A 16,091-nucleotide genomic window follows, 5' to 3' on the forward strand; every position below is an offset into this window, starting at 1 on the left:
CGCATCGTTTACAAAGGGAGTGTGTTGACACACGCAGCCCACTCGTACAAAGGGAGGTGAAGCTGCAGGCCTGGTTTGCTCAGTACCCACGGGCCGTGCCAAGAGTGGCCGATACTTCTTTCTCTCTCCCCTGGGAAGAAGGAAGCCCTGCTACTTTTAAAACTGAGGACGGCCATCTCCCACAACCTGCAGTGCTTTTTTCTGAGGCAATCTGAATAGGGTGTGCAAAGGTCTGTGATAGCGGCTCCCAGCCTGTGACATCCAGGCAAATTGGTCTGTGGCCACACCTAATTATGAAGTTACAAATGAGATCAACAAAAGTGGAAGAATATGATGTCATCCGAGGTAACTGCTGCTCAGTGAAAGTCAAGAGCAGTAGCTACAAAAATAAATGAACATCATAATGCTGCACTTCAGAGGGGAAATGTGGAATTGTTTGAGCTGACCCATAGGCTTGCCCCCACTACAAGCGACCAGCCCTAGTTTCCTATTTCCCTTCTCATCTACACTGACTCAGTGTTTTTAACTTAGTCCATAACTGGGCATTTCCTCCGCAGCTCTAGTGGGAAAGGTAGCTATAATTAATAGAAACATGCAGAGAAGCAAGTGTCTTTTGCTACATAACTGTTTTGTTGTTGTTGTTGCTTTTAACAATGGACTTTGTGCAGTTGCATAAAGATGGTTGGTGACACACTGCCTAAATATATAAATTGAATTTCCACTTCAATTCGCTGTGCACTCAAATGGAGAAGCTTTTCTGTTTGATTGAAGCAGAAGCTACAGATGGTACTGGATCTCAGCTGAAGAAAGGTTGAACACTAACAGTACCTGAAATCTTGATCTGCCTGAAAATAATTTGATCTTGTGCACTTTGTTCCCAGCGGACAGGTATCCACATCATGAGGAATACTGCCTTAATTGGTACTAAATATAATTCCCAGGAGAGAGGCCAAACGCAGTCTTGGAGACTTGAGTATTTCACGCTCAGCCAAGAGCTGATCTGTCACAGCATACCTGCTACAAGTGTGCAGCCAGTCTCCTCGGCTGGCACTTCAGCAGCTCTAGGAACGAGACAGACTTTCACTGCAAACCCAAAATTGTTCAAAAGTCTTGCAAAACCAAAATGTGTGACTCCTACTATCTGACTCCTTGCTGCATTGTGAAACCTGCCTCTTGTTAGACGTCAGGAGCAAGGCAGGACCTGAGAAAGGAACCCGTGGGAGCTGCTGTGTTTATTTGCTTAATCACTTAGTTTAAATATAGATTAAAAATCACTTAAGCTCATCCAGAAGTTAAGTGCGTGTCAACCAACAGCTGTCAGAAACTGCAAAGCAAAAAGAACAGAGTCACAGAAGCCAGAGGTTTTAGGAAGGGAATGAGAGAAAAAAGGATTCAGTCGCAGGAGTGAGGCAATAAGCATGTCTTCCCAGTGGATGTCCTTTCCTAACAGAAAAGCAAATAGGAATCCAAAGCTGCCAGCTTCTTCTCATCTCTCCCCTCTGCTGCTGCTGACACTTGCTAACAGTGAATAACTTGGTGAATACTCCCTCATTTCCATTCATTTCTTCTGACTGAATGGAAATGCCACAGTTCACAGAATGTCACCCTGTGCTTGAGAAACTGCTGCGGGACGTCCTGTGCCACGCTGCCTGCCCTGGCTGCAGTGCTGGACGTCCTGTGCCGGTCCCATGTGTGGTGCAGGCACACCTTGGGTGTTATGGGGGGTATATCGCCTGCCCAGTGCCCTTCTGCAGAAGCTCACATGTCCCTTGACTGTACTGACACTGATGGCTTGGCACTGGAAAAGGCTCTAATGCAAGGCAGTGACTTGAATTAGTAGCCAGTTGCTGCAGCACGACTGTGTGGCACACGTTTTAGCAGCAGCATAGCTTGTGATACTGTCCCTGCTAATGCAGCTGTAAAAAATCAAGGCTGTACTGGTAAAAAAAAAAAAAAAAAATGCAGAAGAGGGAGATGAAAGGAAAGTGCTAGAGAAAGCTGCAGAGAAAAAGCCTCCTTGCCCCAGGAACCCTGTGGGCTGTCCCCAAGGAGCACACTCATGAACCCGAGGAGCTGCGGCGTGTGTGACCCTCAGTCAGCCATGGGAAACGGCATTTTAGGCCGTGCCTGGCTTAAAGACGCCTTCCTAAGCTTATGCTAACACGGGTGAAGTACACAGCTTGCTCTCAGCCACAAACTGCGGCTGGAGGCAGCCGCGGGGAGGGCTTGGGCGGGCCGAGGGGAGCGGGGCCGGGCCGGGGCGGGCCTGGGGAACGGGGCCGGGCTGTGGAGCAGCAGGTGCGGAGCCGAGCAGCGGGGCGAGAGGCGACACACAGGAGGCCGGGGAGAGCCCGCACGGCATCGCACAGCCTCCTCCCGGCCGGGCATGGCAGCGGCCCCGCCGCGCCGCTGAGCCCCCGGTGCCCCCGGTGCCATGCCCCCTCAGGAGCTGCTGGACTACCCGCCCGCCCTGCGGAGACACAGCCGGCCCCGGGGCAGCGGCCCGGAGCTGGGCATCAAGTGCGTGCTGGTGGGCGATGGAGCCGTGGGCAAGACCAGCCTGGTGGTCAGCTACACCACCAATGGCTACCCCGACGAGTACCAGCCCACCGCCCTCGACACCTTCTCAGGTGAGGCGCCCAGAGGGTGGCCGGGACGCGGGGGGACGTGGAGCTGGGTGAAACCAGCCCTTGGATGTGGTTCCTCTGGGTCAGACGCAGGTCCACGCCGTGTGGAGTTCAGCAGCGGGAGCCCCGCTGTGAGGATGAGGTGTGCGTGGCGGTGACTGGGGGCTGGGCGCCTTCCTGCTCTGGGGGGCTTCTGTGGGTAGGGGCAAGGGGGCCTCGTGGCTTTTTAGCTGCAGAAACAGCACAGCGTTGCTCTATAGGGTTTCTGCCGTCAACCGGTGTTCAGCAGAAACTTGCTCTTCCCCATATGTCCACTGAAGTGAGGCTGGAGCAGAGGTTGCTAAAAGAATTGAGCAGCTGTATAAGGCTGCCTAAAATGCCTGCCTTCCCTGTCAGCTGAGGGGCTCTCGTTAGTTTCCACTTCTGTAAATGACATCTTTGTGTTTGTTCTCCACTCTTCTTCTGGGCTTCAGCTTCTAGTATAAAACCCGGGACAATTAAAAGCCCTTTGAAAGATTTCTGATCTTCACCTGATCCGAAGAAACGTGCAGTACACGATAGCACAGATAGGTAGATTAGAGATGGGCTCAAGTCAGACAAGGAACTAGACTTGCAATGTGTCATAGTCTCATGGGCTCTCAGAGGCAACGCTTTGTTTGTCTGAATGTCCTCCCAGTTGCTCACTCTTGCACTGGGAGTTATTGATTTTCCCTTGATCCTCTCTAAGCTCTCCCTCTGTTGCTTGAAGGGAACAAACTGGGATCGTGGTGGTGTTCGGGTGCCAGCAGCCCTTTGGGAAGAGATATAAAGAGCCTTTGAGCTCTTCCATGGGAAGGTTTCTGTTCTCTCTGCTCCTTTCATGCCCATGGAAGGGCTGTAAGAGGTTTGAAGTTACTGCAGCCATCAGCCTCCGTGTTTTCTGAAGGGCAAATTTATAGTAAAATGATAGAGAGAGGTGGAGGCAGCCTGAGTTCAGAGACTTCCCTTCTAGCAGCAGGTGATTCAAGGATAGCTGCACGCAGGGTTAGCCCCAATCTGAATGTCTCAGTACTGAGCCTGACTTCCAGAGGTGCATAGCATTTGCAACTGATAGAAATCAAAAATGTCATTAAAAATGGGTCTTCCAAAGTTCACTTTCTTCTTATTGGGAGGAGCAAAAAAATGGGAGAAGAGAGGAATTTTCTTTCCCACTCCTATTCTTAATGGGATAAACTTGAAAAAAGCCCTTCCCTGGATTCACTAAGCACAGTTCAGGAACCACATTGGAAATTTCAGCCCAACTCCCTCCTGTCTTGGGGATCACTTGCAATTGAAGCTGCCAGCAAAGGCGAGCTTCACTGTTTACATCCCAACTCAAATTCTGGTCAATGGGGTGTAAGGTCAAAGGGCTATAAAGCCGGTACAAGTTAAAGAAGGCAACGAGATAGGAGAAAGCATTGCGTTATCTGGAACAGTGCTGGGACTGTGACCCAGCTGCATCCATCTGGGCGCTGCCAGCAGGCTGGGTGTCACTGCCAGGCACAGCAGTCTTGAGTGAAACGCATACCTGGTGACCTTTCCCCACCAGGCTATCCTGTTCTGCCGGCCCCTACGCTATTGTACCGAAATCCAGCCTCATCCTCAGGGTGTGTACCTGGTGCGGGCGGTAGTTGGAGGCTTGTCGTGGAGTTGCTGGCGTAGCTTAGGCTAGCAGCAGGTACGAAAAAGCCTTGTGCAAGCACTGGAGCAGCAGGTAATATATGTGGTGCCTTTCTTCTGAAGACTGTAAAACGTTTCAGAGATGCTAATTCATTCTCTCAGCGCACTTGTGAGGCAGAAGAAACCAGATACTAGAAAGGCAAATGCCCAGTGCCTCGAAGATCAAGTCAGGATCTAGCAGGTTCTTTGATCAGGAACAGGTTTCTCTTCCTCCTCTGGGGCAAAGATATGGTAACAACCCAACCGTTTCCCAGTCCCAGGGAAGCAATGACTTTCAGCTACTCACTGAGGAGTGGCACAGTGGTGTATGCACCCACCTCTTCATTTTTCCTTTCGTTGCTCTCTCCAACCAAATTTCAGTTCTTGCTTTCTCTGTGTCTCCCTTCTTCTCCCCAGACTTCCAGGGAGGAGAGCTCTCCTCCAAGAGTTTGCTTCAAACTCTCCACGTCAGTTGGTTCTGTCACTTTTGTCACCTGGCTAATTACTTAAGGAATAAAAGAGGAGTGATCTAATTCTCTCTTTTTTTCTTTTTTCTTTTTTAAACAACAACAAGAAGAAAAGGACAATAAACCTCATTCTGGGCATAGAGAAGCAGTTTAGCTAGCTAGTGTCAAGTGCCAGCCATTGTCACCTTAGCACAGGATGTCTACCTCTATTCAGCAAAGCACAGCCCCATCCACATTGTCAAGACTTTAAAGTGATTTCCAGTTCCCCTGATATCTTTCTCTCTTTTGCCTCAGTTCCTAGCCAGTCTCTGTGGTGTCTGTGCACTTAAACATCTAACAGTTTCATTCCAGATTTCCATCAGAGGTCCTGCCAGCCCTCAGTCTGAGTCAGCTGATACCACATGAAGGCTTGCTGTGATTAGGGAGTGAAATGGAAGCAGACCTTACATCTGTAACTCAGCAGTTTTTTGGTGTGCAGATAGTCTCTGAAGGGGATTTCACTAATCACCGTTTCCTTAATAGCTTTTTTATTTCAAAGATGGTTTTAGGCATTTGTTTTTCCTTAGCTGGGGCACTTATGGAAATACTTTTTTTTTTTAATGGATGAGAAAAACATCCAATAACTCATTTAATGAAGACTGATTTGAGCTTCCACCCTGGGCCAAAAAGCTAGGAGCAAGTTGCTGAAGTTCTGTTTGTGTTTATCCTTACTTGTTTTCTTGGGGTGTGGAAGAACAACAAGTTGTTCTCAAGGCACTGTTCAGCTAAGGGCTTTTCTTCTCTCTAAGGAAATGGTAATATGGAATGATTCTTTGAAAATACTGGAAAACAGCCCAAAACACCTGAGGTTTTCTCATAAAATCGGAAAGTCAATGAGCTGGTCTCATAACATTTTCAGTGCAAACTTCAGCTGTTTCAGTGAGGTCTGTGAGGAAGGACAGACTGAAGTGATTTCAGGGGTCTCTTTAGCAGGATACCAAATGGAGTGCTCTGGGGAAAAATGTATGCGTGTGTGCTGGGCAGTTTCCTTAGACTTATCCATATTCTCTTTCTGCTACAGTGCAGGTCTTGGTGGATGGAGCTCCAGTCCGGATCCAGCTGTGGGACACTGCTGGCCAGGTGAGTTCTCTCAAAGGAGCTGTCAGCTCTGGTCCCGTGGGACGGGGACTGTCTGCAGGCTTTTGAGGAAGGCAGTGTTTCAGTGGGAAGGAAGGAGATGTGCCAGACCAGCATCAGCCATTCACTGGTGTGGCGGGCACAGACGGGTGAATGACAGACTGCCTGAAGCATGGCATGGCCACAAAGTCAGCACGATGCCTATGGGGCGTTGCTGTCCTAGCTAATGTGTGAAAAAGGCTCTGTAGTATCACACTGTTAGAGTTCAGCCCAGTGAAGACTTGTTTTTTTCCCCTTTCTTCTCTGCAGGAGGACTTTGACTGTTTGCGCTCGCTTTGTTACCCAGACACTGACGTATTCCTTGTCTGCTTCAGCGTGGTAAATCCAAGCTCCTTCCAAAACATTACTGAGAAATGGATCCCTGAGATACGAACTCACAACCCCCGGGCCCCGGTGCTGCTAGTGGGGACACAGGCAGACTTGCGGGATGATGTCAATGTCCTCATCAGCCTGGATCGCTACCACGTGAAGCCCGTGCCCCGGCCTCAGGCAGAAGGTCTAGCAGATAAAATCCGGGCTGAAGCCTACCTGGAGTGCTCAGCACTGACCCAGAAGAACCTCAAAGAAGTGTTCGACATGGCCATTGTCAGCGGTGTTGAACACAAGGCACGGCAAGAAAAGAAGATGACAGCCAAAGGCATCAAAACTCTCTCCAAGTGCCGCTGGAAGAAGTTCTTCTGCTTTGTCTGAAGCTGCTTTAGGGGGGAAAAAAAGAAACGTGATGCCAGTATTGCTCCGCACCTTCTTGGAGTGACTGCTCCTGTGGTCCCAGCGAGGAGGATATGATAAGCTGCTGGGCTTGGAAACCTGGCTCTTGCTGGGTTACTGTCTGAGATGCCTGGGAGACACGAACTGGAGTTCAGATGTGCCAGGATGTGGAATTGCCCAGGCAGCTCTAAGTACCTGCTGGACACGTCTGTAGTGTCCCAGACTAATGGGAGCCTTTAATACACCAAGACTCAGTACTGCAGAGCAGGCAGGTACCTTGCATTGTTCAAAATGGCCATTTTTCTGTCTGAAACTAAGACGCTTTCAGAGTCCTGGCAGAGTGAGTAGGGCAGGGGCAGTTATGTGCGACTGCACTGTGGTCAAACACAGGCTGCTGAGTTTGTAAACTTGGGTTTCCTCTCTGATTCTGCTTGACAAAATAGGTAGAAGTCACTTGGCTGTGAAAAAGCAGCATTCTTTCTTAAAGGCCCTGTACTGTGAGTGCCCTTGAGGTTTTTTCTAAATAAAGGCCGTTAGCTGGCTGACGAAAAAATGCACTGCATTGCTTCTTTAAGCAAAATGATCTCTGAACAGGACTGTGGACTCCAGTGAGTGCCAGTGCTGTAGCACCATCTGAGGAGGCAGTCATGAGCTTGGGACCTGTTTAAAAAATCTCAGTGTGTGTGGTAATCTGAGAGAAAGAACAGGTGAGGAGCAGTGACGGGTGGCTCTGTCTGCCTAGCGGAGACCAAACTGTGTCAGTGAAGGGTTTGTAACACTGCCAAGAGGAGAAATGTAGATGGGAACGTAATGCATGTAATGAAAGAGAGAGAAAAGATAGAAAAGGAAGGGAATAAAAGGGGAAAAAGAGAGATGGAAGGAAGAAAGATGGGGAAGGGAAGAAGAATGAACGCTGTTGAATGACAGCTGTGATTCTGCGTAGTTGAGGGATTCAGGGACTCTTCTAGGGACTGGGAAAATCTGCTAGTGATCTCAGTTTCACAGGATAGTGTCCATGCATTAACTTTTGAATCAAAAGGAGGGGTTTGTAGGGAGATAGTTCCTCTTGGTCAGTAAAATTCGCTGTTGGAGCTCTAGACCAGAGAGCAGAATTTACCTTTGTGAAGTTGCAGAACAAGGAATGGAGGGCTCAGGGCTTCTTTGTCTTGTGCTTTCCTTTCTTAAAAATCACTGCTTGATCTGCTGAAACCAAAAGCAAGGGAAACCCATGAAGTTCCTGCCAGAGAAAGACATTTGCCATGTTTGTTCCATTGCCTGCTCCCCTGTTTCTCAGGGGATTCATTTCCCAGTGAGTACTCACACTTCATTGCAGAACTTGCATTGATTTCGAAAACTTCTCTCACAGAGACATTTCGTTCTGGTTTATGTAGCAGAGAGTATCACAGGTTTGGCAAGCAATGCTTTTAATACTCAGGGGGTTCTCTGCATCTGGCTATGGCCCATCACTTTGGGAACGCTCTGGAATAATGTGATGTATGGGGATTGTTTGCCCTGCACCAAAGTCACGCACACTTGGGACTGCTCAAGAACAAGTACAAGCAATGCAGTGTGGCTCTGGATCCAAACAAAAGCCTGCGAACATCTCTCACAACTGTCTCTTTTTGTGACACAGCTCATGTAGCCCCCAGGATGTGACACAAGCCTGCTGGCTTCCTGGGTGGGCAAGTCTTCTTGCAGAGGGCTGAGGCCCGCAGCCACGGAGCTGCTCGTAGGATAGGGCTCAGAGACCTGAACAGACTGGTGTCAAAATGAGCTGCGAGCTGACAGGACTCCCCCCACCTAAATGCCAGCTGGGTCCAGCGGGGGGTCCTAAGATGGAGAGTGCGAAGGCGGTAGCTAGAGCACCACAAATTCAGTTTGTCTGTTGGGTCTTTACGCATTTCTTGAACCTGTGAGACCACGGGCTCTGGTGTGACCTGCTAAGGACCGTGCCAACCTTGTACAGAGCAAACCCACAGGTGTAAAGAACAGCAGCTTCCCCTCATGCAGGGGGGAGCAGGTGTTGTCCTGCAGTAACTTGGTATAAAACAGGGATTCTTTCATTCTGGAAAAGAAACTGTACTGAGAGCTGCTTTCTTCCTCTGTGATTGTGTCAAATATTTGTGCAAATAAATCTTTTTTAACGTCTGCAATTTGTGTTTGTCATTTTGTCAGTGCAAAGTAAGCTGGGTCTACAGATGAAGGAGGAGATACTCCATTTTACTGACAACGGGGCAAGAGGGGAATTGTCCCACTTCTCACTCCCTGTCTAAACCCACGCTGGCAAAGATTAAAATTCCCCCCATTGCTGAAACCCTCCGAGATGCTCCTGTTGCCTCACTGTTCATCTCCCTCAGCTGCCCCTCAGGGTGGAGGCTGCTGAGGAGGACCAGGAGCAAGTCTGCAAGGCTGTCAGTGCCTCTCCTCAGAAGGCACCATCCAGGGACCTGTCTGGAGGCCCCCAGAGCACTCACTGAGACAAGCCCATATGGGACTTGTATCAGGAGCCTTAATAACAGCATGCTGCTCTGTCATTAGCTGGTGGGTAATTTTAGTCATCAGCCTCATTTCGCTTCTTAACTTGATAGTTAAGCACTACTCAAGTGCTGAAAAGTTTTGTTCATGACACATACGACACAAAGGCTCTATCTAAGAAGCTCACAGGACTCATCCTTTCAGCTTTACATCAGCAAAATAGGTATGTAAAAGCTGAGGAGCGCTTCTATCTGTCCACATCTGGGGCCCCAAATGGAAAAAAAAAAAAAAACAAAACAGTGGAGCACAGGTGATGAGCACATGAGAATCAGAAACTAGAAGGGAATAGGGAATTACTCCTGCTAAAAGATGATTTGGGATTTATCTTTTTTTTTTTTTTTTTTTTTTTTTTTTTTTAACCAAAGCCTGAGACTACTCCATCCTTCTGCAATCTGCTGTGTTCAGGTGTAAAGCAACCTATGAGGATATTTGGAGCCAGCTCCCAGCTTCGCAGCTTCCCAGCATTCAAGCTTGCAGAAAGACCTGTGAATGGAAATAGCAGGAAAGTGTGAATTAACTTCACATGGAGTGAGTCATTCCGCTGAGCCATATCCTGTCATGTGCACAATAAGCACACTAAAACTCCCTGAAACCTGAAAACCCAGCCAGGCTCCTGGGAAGGGTGGGGGTGAAGCTATCTCACTCATTAAATGGAGTGTCCTCACGAAGCCACCCCAGGCTCCCTGAAGAGAGCCTTGGAGCACTGGACCTGTGCTTCTGCTTGGCTCAGGCACAGTTCGGGCTTGTTTCCGCGTTGCAGTGCTGCTTGACCAGCCTGTGTTTTGGGATGGTGCTGAGAGCACAGGATTGTTCCCGGGAGACTGTTGCTAATACAAACCACCCCACCAGGCTGGATGAAGCCAGCCAAGCCCAGTGCTAGGCCAGCACGATTCCACCCAAGTGTCACTTACTTTAGACCAGAAGGGATCCTTATTTGATCTGGTTTGTCCAGTAGCACAACAATCAGCAGAAAATGCCAAAAAAATGTACGTGTAGGGTAGGGACTCTAGTATCTGCTTTCTTGCTTAGGACTCTGACTCGGGTCCTGGTCAGCAGACTCCTGCACAATCCAGCAGAGTAACTCATAAGGGGGTTCCCAGCAGTGTAAGTGACACCGCAAGTCCTTCAGTGCAGGTAAGCACCACGTCGTGTGGTCCTGCATGAAACCGGTGTGCTAGCTGCTGCTCTTAGCTGCCAGCTCCGAAGGAGCAATGCTCTGGTGCTCTGCTGCCAGCAATGGTAGGGACGTGGTGTGGAGGGGGCCTTTTTGTTTCCTTTCTTTGTACATAGCATATCCTAAATGGGTTTAGCTGTGCCAAGTAAGATCCTAGCTAAAAATGTTTTCCTGAGCTTCCACTAAAGAGAATTAATCCCCAAAATAATACCAAGTTTTGTCTGACTCAACATGTCCTTCTTCCAGAGCCTGAAGGCAAGTCCCAAAGGGCCCTTTGGGAGAACTCTGTGCCCTGCAGGTTACGTACTATTAACTTCGAAGGGACAGGCTCAATTCTTACCAGGTCAGGAGCTGACATGAGCCCAGCAGTGGGGACAAGCAGGGACTGGACTCCCTGAGCCCCACTGAAATGCAATTACCACATGCATGGCACCTTCCCCCATTTCCTGAGAGGGTTAACCGATAAGGTTAACAGCCTTATCACCTTCTTAATGCCCCCAGATTTAATCCTCAAGTGCTAATCAGCTTTTTCTTCACCTTGTCTCATGGATAAATATCATTAAATTTGGAGCAACCACTTTCAGCCTGGAAGCAGGGGGCCGGCTGACTTTTCCCAGCTGCAGCGGCAGCACAAGCAGCCTGCTGCAGCTTTGCTCCTGGTGCCCCAGCCCCATGCAGGATTAATCCCTCTTGTGTGGATCTGGTGGCCCCATGGAAAGCCACATGGGAGCCCCTGAAGGAGGCCCTGCAGCGAGCAGAGGCACTGCTCAGATAAGTGCTGGTTAGAAGAAATGTTGGTCCTCTTGCAGCCCGTATGTTGGTGTGGCTGCTTTTCTCTCAGCTCTGCTGAAGGTCATTTGTGCCCAGGAGACACCTGGGCCTGCTTGGGCTGCTTAAATATCTTGGCCCTCTTTTACTTCGTTGCCTCTCTTGGAGCCATGCTAAAAATCATGCTTTAGTGCATCCAGAAGATAATGTGTTTGCATGAAAAAAACACTCAAATTTTACAAGACGGGTCCAAAACTGACCCCCCTGTGCTGGAAGATGCTGGTCAAGACCCAGCTCACAGCATGCATCTGCTCCCAGGAGAGGAATCAAAGCGCTGGCCCAGCTGGCACCCGAGCCTCCTGGAAGCTGCTTACTCATGCATCTGCCAGAGTCCAGCCCTGGGCTCTCCGTTCCCACCGTATAAATACAGCATTGTACTTGCAAAGACCTATTGCACAAGAGAGCAGGGTATGTTTCAACGTATCCCTGAGACAGGTTCCCTGGGCTGCGGCCCCACGTGATGCCTGTTCCCAGGGTGACACCGTGCCCTTTCCAGCTCGCGGACCCAGCCGCTCGGCACCCAGACTGGCCCGACTCGTTCTGGAGGAGCAGGAGGAGATGTGGGTCCCATCCTCCCCCTCCATCCCCTCACCCCCAGCGCTGCGCCCGGGGCGGTGTTGTGAACTGAAATACACTGGTTTCTGCTCCTATGGAGGAACGTCAGGTGTGGGAAATTTGGCTCGGGGACAAGTTTCACCACGAGTCACTGAGCCAGGCTTTTCTTTCCCATGAGATAATCTTGGGCGGGGCAGACAATCTCTTAAAATTAAAATACAATGAAAATACACGGGCTTCCCAGGGTTTAGGGTAAAGCTCCCTTTCCTTGTTTTCTCAGAAAGCGAGCCAGGCTCTGCTGAAACCTTCCCGAGGCCTGTGGCACGGAGGGCAGCGCTGCTCCAAGGAGCCAGGCTGGGGCCTCTGGGCCAGGGGCTTGTGCCTGCTGCTCCCCACAGCCATCAGCTGGTGGCAGGAGCCCTTCTGTGACACCATGGGTGGCCAGTTTGGCCTCCTTTGGAGGCACCTCCACTGTCCTGCAGAGGATGGATGTGGCGAGTCAAGCTGAGCCCCCTTCCCAGAGCATCCCCCATGCAGGGGTTTCCTGCAGGCTGTGCAGCCCACAGCATGGCAGAGCTGGCTCCTCCACTGTGAGAAGGGCCAGGACAAGCTGAAAGAAGTCGTGGGCTGAGGACTCTCTCCGCAGTGCTTCCAATGTCCCAGAGGGGACAATCAGCACCATGTGCTGCAGCAGGGCCCATCGTGAGAGGACTCGGCTCTCCCAGCAGAGGCTGGGTCCCTGCAGGGCTGTATGGGAGAGAGAGGCTGGGAAAATGCTGCCTGAGCAGCACAGATGGGCTTGAGGCAGTATTGCCGAGCATGGGCTGTTCTCCTGCTGGGAGCCCCGGGTCCCTGCAGCAGGCTGGGAGGCAGGAGGAGCACCAGGGCATGGGCAGAGCTTCAGAAACTGCGCATTCATCTTCGCTGCCAGTAAGCCAGAAAGCGCCTGGGGTGGGATGATGACGCACCGCACACCTGAGATCGTTTTCATGGGAATAGACCCGTGAGAGACAGCGAGAGGAAGAGTCAGGGAAACTCTCCCAGCACTTCAGCCGGTGTCAGCATTCACGGGGCAGATTTCACAAGATAAACAAAAGCCTTTAATAACCACGGTGGAGCGAGGCTTTGAAACCCTGTGCAATCTCTGCCAGCAAAGCAGAGCAGCAGAGTCCTCGCACGGCACGGGAGCCGCCAGCCAGCGAGAGTCGCGGCGGCTGCAGAGAAAAAAGCCTTGCAAAAACCAAAACGTACGGATCAGTGGGTACCCGAGCTGTACTCCCGGCTGCGGGTAGTAATATGCACAGTGCTATATATAGTGCCGATGAATATTCATGCCTCTGCTAAGGGGTTTTAATAAGATGGAGCAGATGAAAGATGTCAGCCACTCTGGAATATTATCTGGGCAGCAGTGCCTAATCTGCAGGGAGGATAGGTGAGGTTATGTTAGGCTGTGATATCTTCCGTAGGGTGATTGGTTTTGCTTCTTTTAAGCCAAGCAGATCTGTAGAATAAAAAAAGTTATTAGCATATAACAGTAAAATCTTACATGCATGAGACTCCCATCAAAAGACTCTAAGCCTGAAATACAGGGATTATGTGCTACACAGGAAAATACAGCTGTACCCTGAGAGGAGCGTGACATCCTGAGACAGCTGGTTAGCTGCCTTATGAGTACCAGTAGGAGCAGGGGAACAGCTTCCTGGTCCTGCCTTTCCATGCAGTGGATTTATTCATTGCCTCCAAACATGTCTTTTCAGATGATGAAGGCGCTGCAGCAGGTGCTGGGAGAGAGGAAAAGTCTAAACATGGTTTTAGTCACCAGCAGCTTGGAAGTGCTAACCCAGGCTTTAACATCATTCCCCTGTGTGGTCCTGGGTGAACGACTTTCCATTTTCCATTTGAAAAAGGGAGATCCCTCCCCTCAGTGGGATGTGACACAGGTTTATTAAGGGGTCTTCACAGGGTGCCATAGCAAAGGAAGGGTTGTTGACAGGAACATCGAGGCATTTCTCCTCATGTTCCTCAAAACGGGACAAAAGCCCTGACGTGTCCGGACACCAGTCTTCATTACTCTTTAGTGGATCTGGGAGACCAAGCACTGTGATTATAGCTCCAGCTTTTGGGTTCAGGAGATTATGGGATAAAATGTGGTATTTATTTACATGGTACTTTCATCAAGTTGTCAGAGAAAAGTGAAGTGATGGACCCAAAACACAGAACATAAGACATTCGTGTCAGGATCTGTTGATTCTGTAGTACAGACAGGCAGGCCTATGTGGGCACAGCCTCAGCCCAAATGGATGAGAAGCCACCATGCCAGAGGTCTGGGAGCCCAGCAGCAGCAGGAACTGATCCCGAACAAGATCAGAACTTGTGGGTGGAGAACAGCATCAGCATCCATCCTGAGTACATCATCTTGTAGGATGGGGAGAGGAGAAAGAGATTCTGGCTTTTGAGACACCTCTGCATAGTTTGGGAGAGAAGATCAGCCAGATGAGAGCAGTACAAATTTCAGAGCAGATTTCTGTGTAAGCAGCTGATGGCTGAAGGCTTTGCTGCCGGGCTGCCATGCTACCTGCTGTGGCTATGTCAAGCTAGGTCACAGCCAGCAAGCTCTGACCAGCGAAGGAGGTAACAGCACGCTCTGGAGCCCAGCCTGCCTCATGGTAAAGGGGCAGCTTGCTTCTGCTGAGTGCTGACTTCACCCATGCTGCCCTTCCACGTTTTGTTGGCACCTGCTGGAAATCTCTGGCCACATCTGTGGTCTAAGTAATTACAGAAAGGTTGAGGGGCCAGCATGAATATTTAATTGTTACAAACAGAAGTCTACAGCAGGAATTAGCTGCCCTTCCTTAACCTCCTCTCTATACTTGAAGGAGCGTAACAGAATAGGAAGAGACCAAGTCCTGCTCTCCATCCTAGAGCATGGCTTTATTGGTAATTAAAAACTACATCTCAGCTTAATTTTCTTCCCACACTTGGCTGTACTCTATCTTACCCCATCTCAAAGAGGCATGTCAGTCCTTTCATATCCTCGCTGGAGTTCACAGAGGTTTGCCAGCATTAATCAGAGGCAATTACCTTTGCATCTTTAGGCAGGGATATCAGACCTGAGCCTAGGGTGATTCATTGCAAGATCGCTTCCCCCTGCAAGGTTCTTCCAGACATCTCCTTCGCCTGGAGACCTCAGCACCTTTGGTCATTCCACGCTTGGGAAATTCTCCTGGCATGGAGCAAGCCCCAAGTACTTCACATCCCTGTCTTTTCACTTCACCTGGTGGAACTGAGAACAGGGTTACAGGTTGGTTCTGGCCAGGAATTATCTAACCAACATTTTCAGGTTTTGATAGATTAACTTTTTTTTCCAATAAATTCTCAGGTGAAACTGTCCTGTTTGGTGAACATCCACTGCAATACAGACAGTGCTGCTGGACCGCAGACCCGTTCTCGGCAGCCAGTCTGGGTGCAGCCTGGAGCAACCCAACCACACTGACCGCTCCTGACTTGGACAGCTCCTGGGTTCCCATCTTCCTGCTGAGCAGAAATGAGTCGCACCTGCAGCCCTTGCAGCTCTGAACCTAGATGCCCTAAGAGGCCTGGCTGGAAGGAGGGCTTTCAAGATCCCTTGGCTTTGTGGGAAGGGACTCCCTGGCTCCTGACATGAAAGCGATTCCTCAGAGGTGAACAGCACATGATGATTATTTGGGAGAGAAGGGATTTATGGTTTCCTAGAGGGAATGTTTTCTGTCTTACAGAAATCCCAGGGAACTGTGTGGGTCATAACAAAATTAGAAATATACATGCCAGAAAAGAAACGGAGAAATGCTCTAGCAGTTGGAAATAAAGTGAAATCCATTGTTATTACCATTAATGTTGTCATTACTTACTAGTAAACATTTTTGTTATTAAACTCAGTCTGCCAACATGGAGTTTGTAAGTGTTGACTGTAGGCATCACTCACTGAAACCTGTAGAGATGCCAGCTGTGCAAATAAACAGTCAGGTGCCCGCAGCCCACTTACCTGCACATCTCTCCAGTGCTCTAAGAAAGCTTTTGCAGGAGAGAGAAAGAAATCTGGCACTTCAAAGGGACACTGACTTTCAGCACAACCTCTCCAGCTGCTCAGGGAGCAGCCTGCCACGCTATGAATGAGGCTGGAGAAGTACAAGGGAGGGGTGCCCGCTGGGATAATGCCATGAGGACCACTCCCCCTCTGTTTCTCCTCTTCCCTCCAATCAGTCCACCAGCCAGGACAGATTTCTGTAATTTTGTGATAATTTGAATGTGCTGCCTGTAGATCTGGCATCAGGGTGCTGTTGTACAAACACACTGGGATAGTATTCT

The 16,091-nt window shown here is 49.8% G+C and overlaps 1 protein-coding gene and 1 long non-coding RNA gene across 3 annotated transcripts; both read left to right on the forward strand.

Annotated features, from left to right (window-relative positions):
* Positions 1-2,277: 2,277 nt before the first annotated feature.
* RHOV (ras homolog family member V) lies at positions 2,278-8,803 on the forward strand. Of its 2 annotated transcripts, XR_014693286.1 has the most exons (4): positions 2,278-2,630; positions 5,832-5,890; positions 6,197-8,222; positions 8,389-8,803. XR_014693286.1 is itself a non-coding variant. In XM_084519929.1 (3 exons), the coding sequence occupies exons 1-3, from the start codon at positions 2,435-2,437 to the stop codon at positions 6,635-6,637; spliced, it is 696 nt and encodes a 231-aa protein (XP_084376055.1). In that variant the 5' UTR covers positions 2,278-2,434; the 3' UTR covers positions 6,638-8,803. The 2 variants fall into 2 exon arrangements, 1 of the variants encoding a protein (XP_084376055.1); XM_084519929.1 differs by having other exon boundaries at positions 6,197-8,803.
* A 1,438-nt stretch (positions 8,804-10,241) lies between these two features.
* On the forward strand, positions 10,242-15,661 carry LOC311438159. The gene is made up of 2 exons (XR_014693949.1): positions 10,242-10,324; positions 15,127-15,661. It is a non-coding gene; the product is annotated as an uncharacterized lncRNA (long non-coding RNA).
* Positions 15,662-16,091: the final 430 nt, after the last annotated feature.

Source organism: Aythya ferina (genome assembly GCF_964211825.1).
Source record: "Aythya ferina genome assembly, chromosome: 5".
NCBI classification, from domain to species: domain Eukaryota; kingdom Metazoa; phylum Chordata; class Aves; order Anseriformes; family Anatidae; genus Aythya; species Aythya ferina.

What these genes read in the sequence shown, in the direction of transcription:
- RHOV (XM_084519929.1), top strand. Translation starts at nt 2,435, where the DNA reads ATGCCCCCTCAGGAGCTGCTGGACTACCCGCCCGCCCTGCGGAGACAC. An exon ending in CGCCCTCGACACCTTCTCAG is followed by an intron (nt 2,631 to 5,831) that starts GTGAGGCGCCCA and finishes TTTCTGCTACAG; the next exon opens with TGCAGGTCTTGGTGGATGGA. An exon ending in TGTGGGACACTGCTGGCCAG is followed by an intron (nt 5,891 to 6,196) that starts GTGAGTTCTCTC and finishes TCTTCTCTGCAG; the next exon opens with GAGGACTTTGACTGTTTGCG.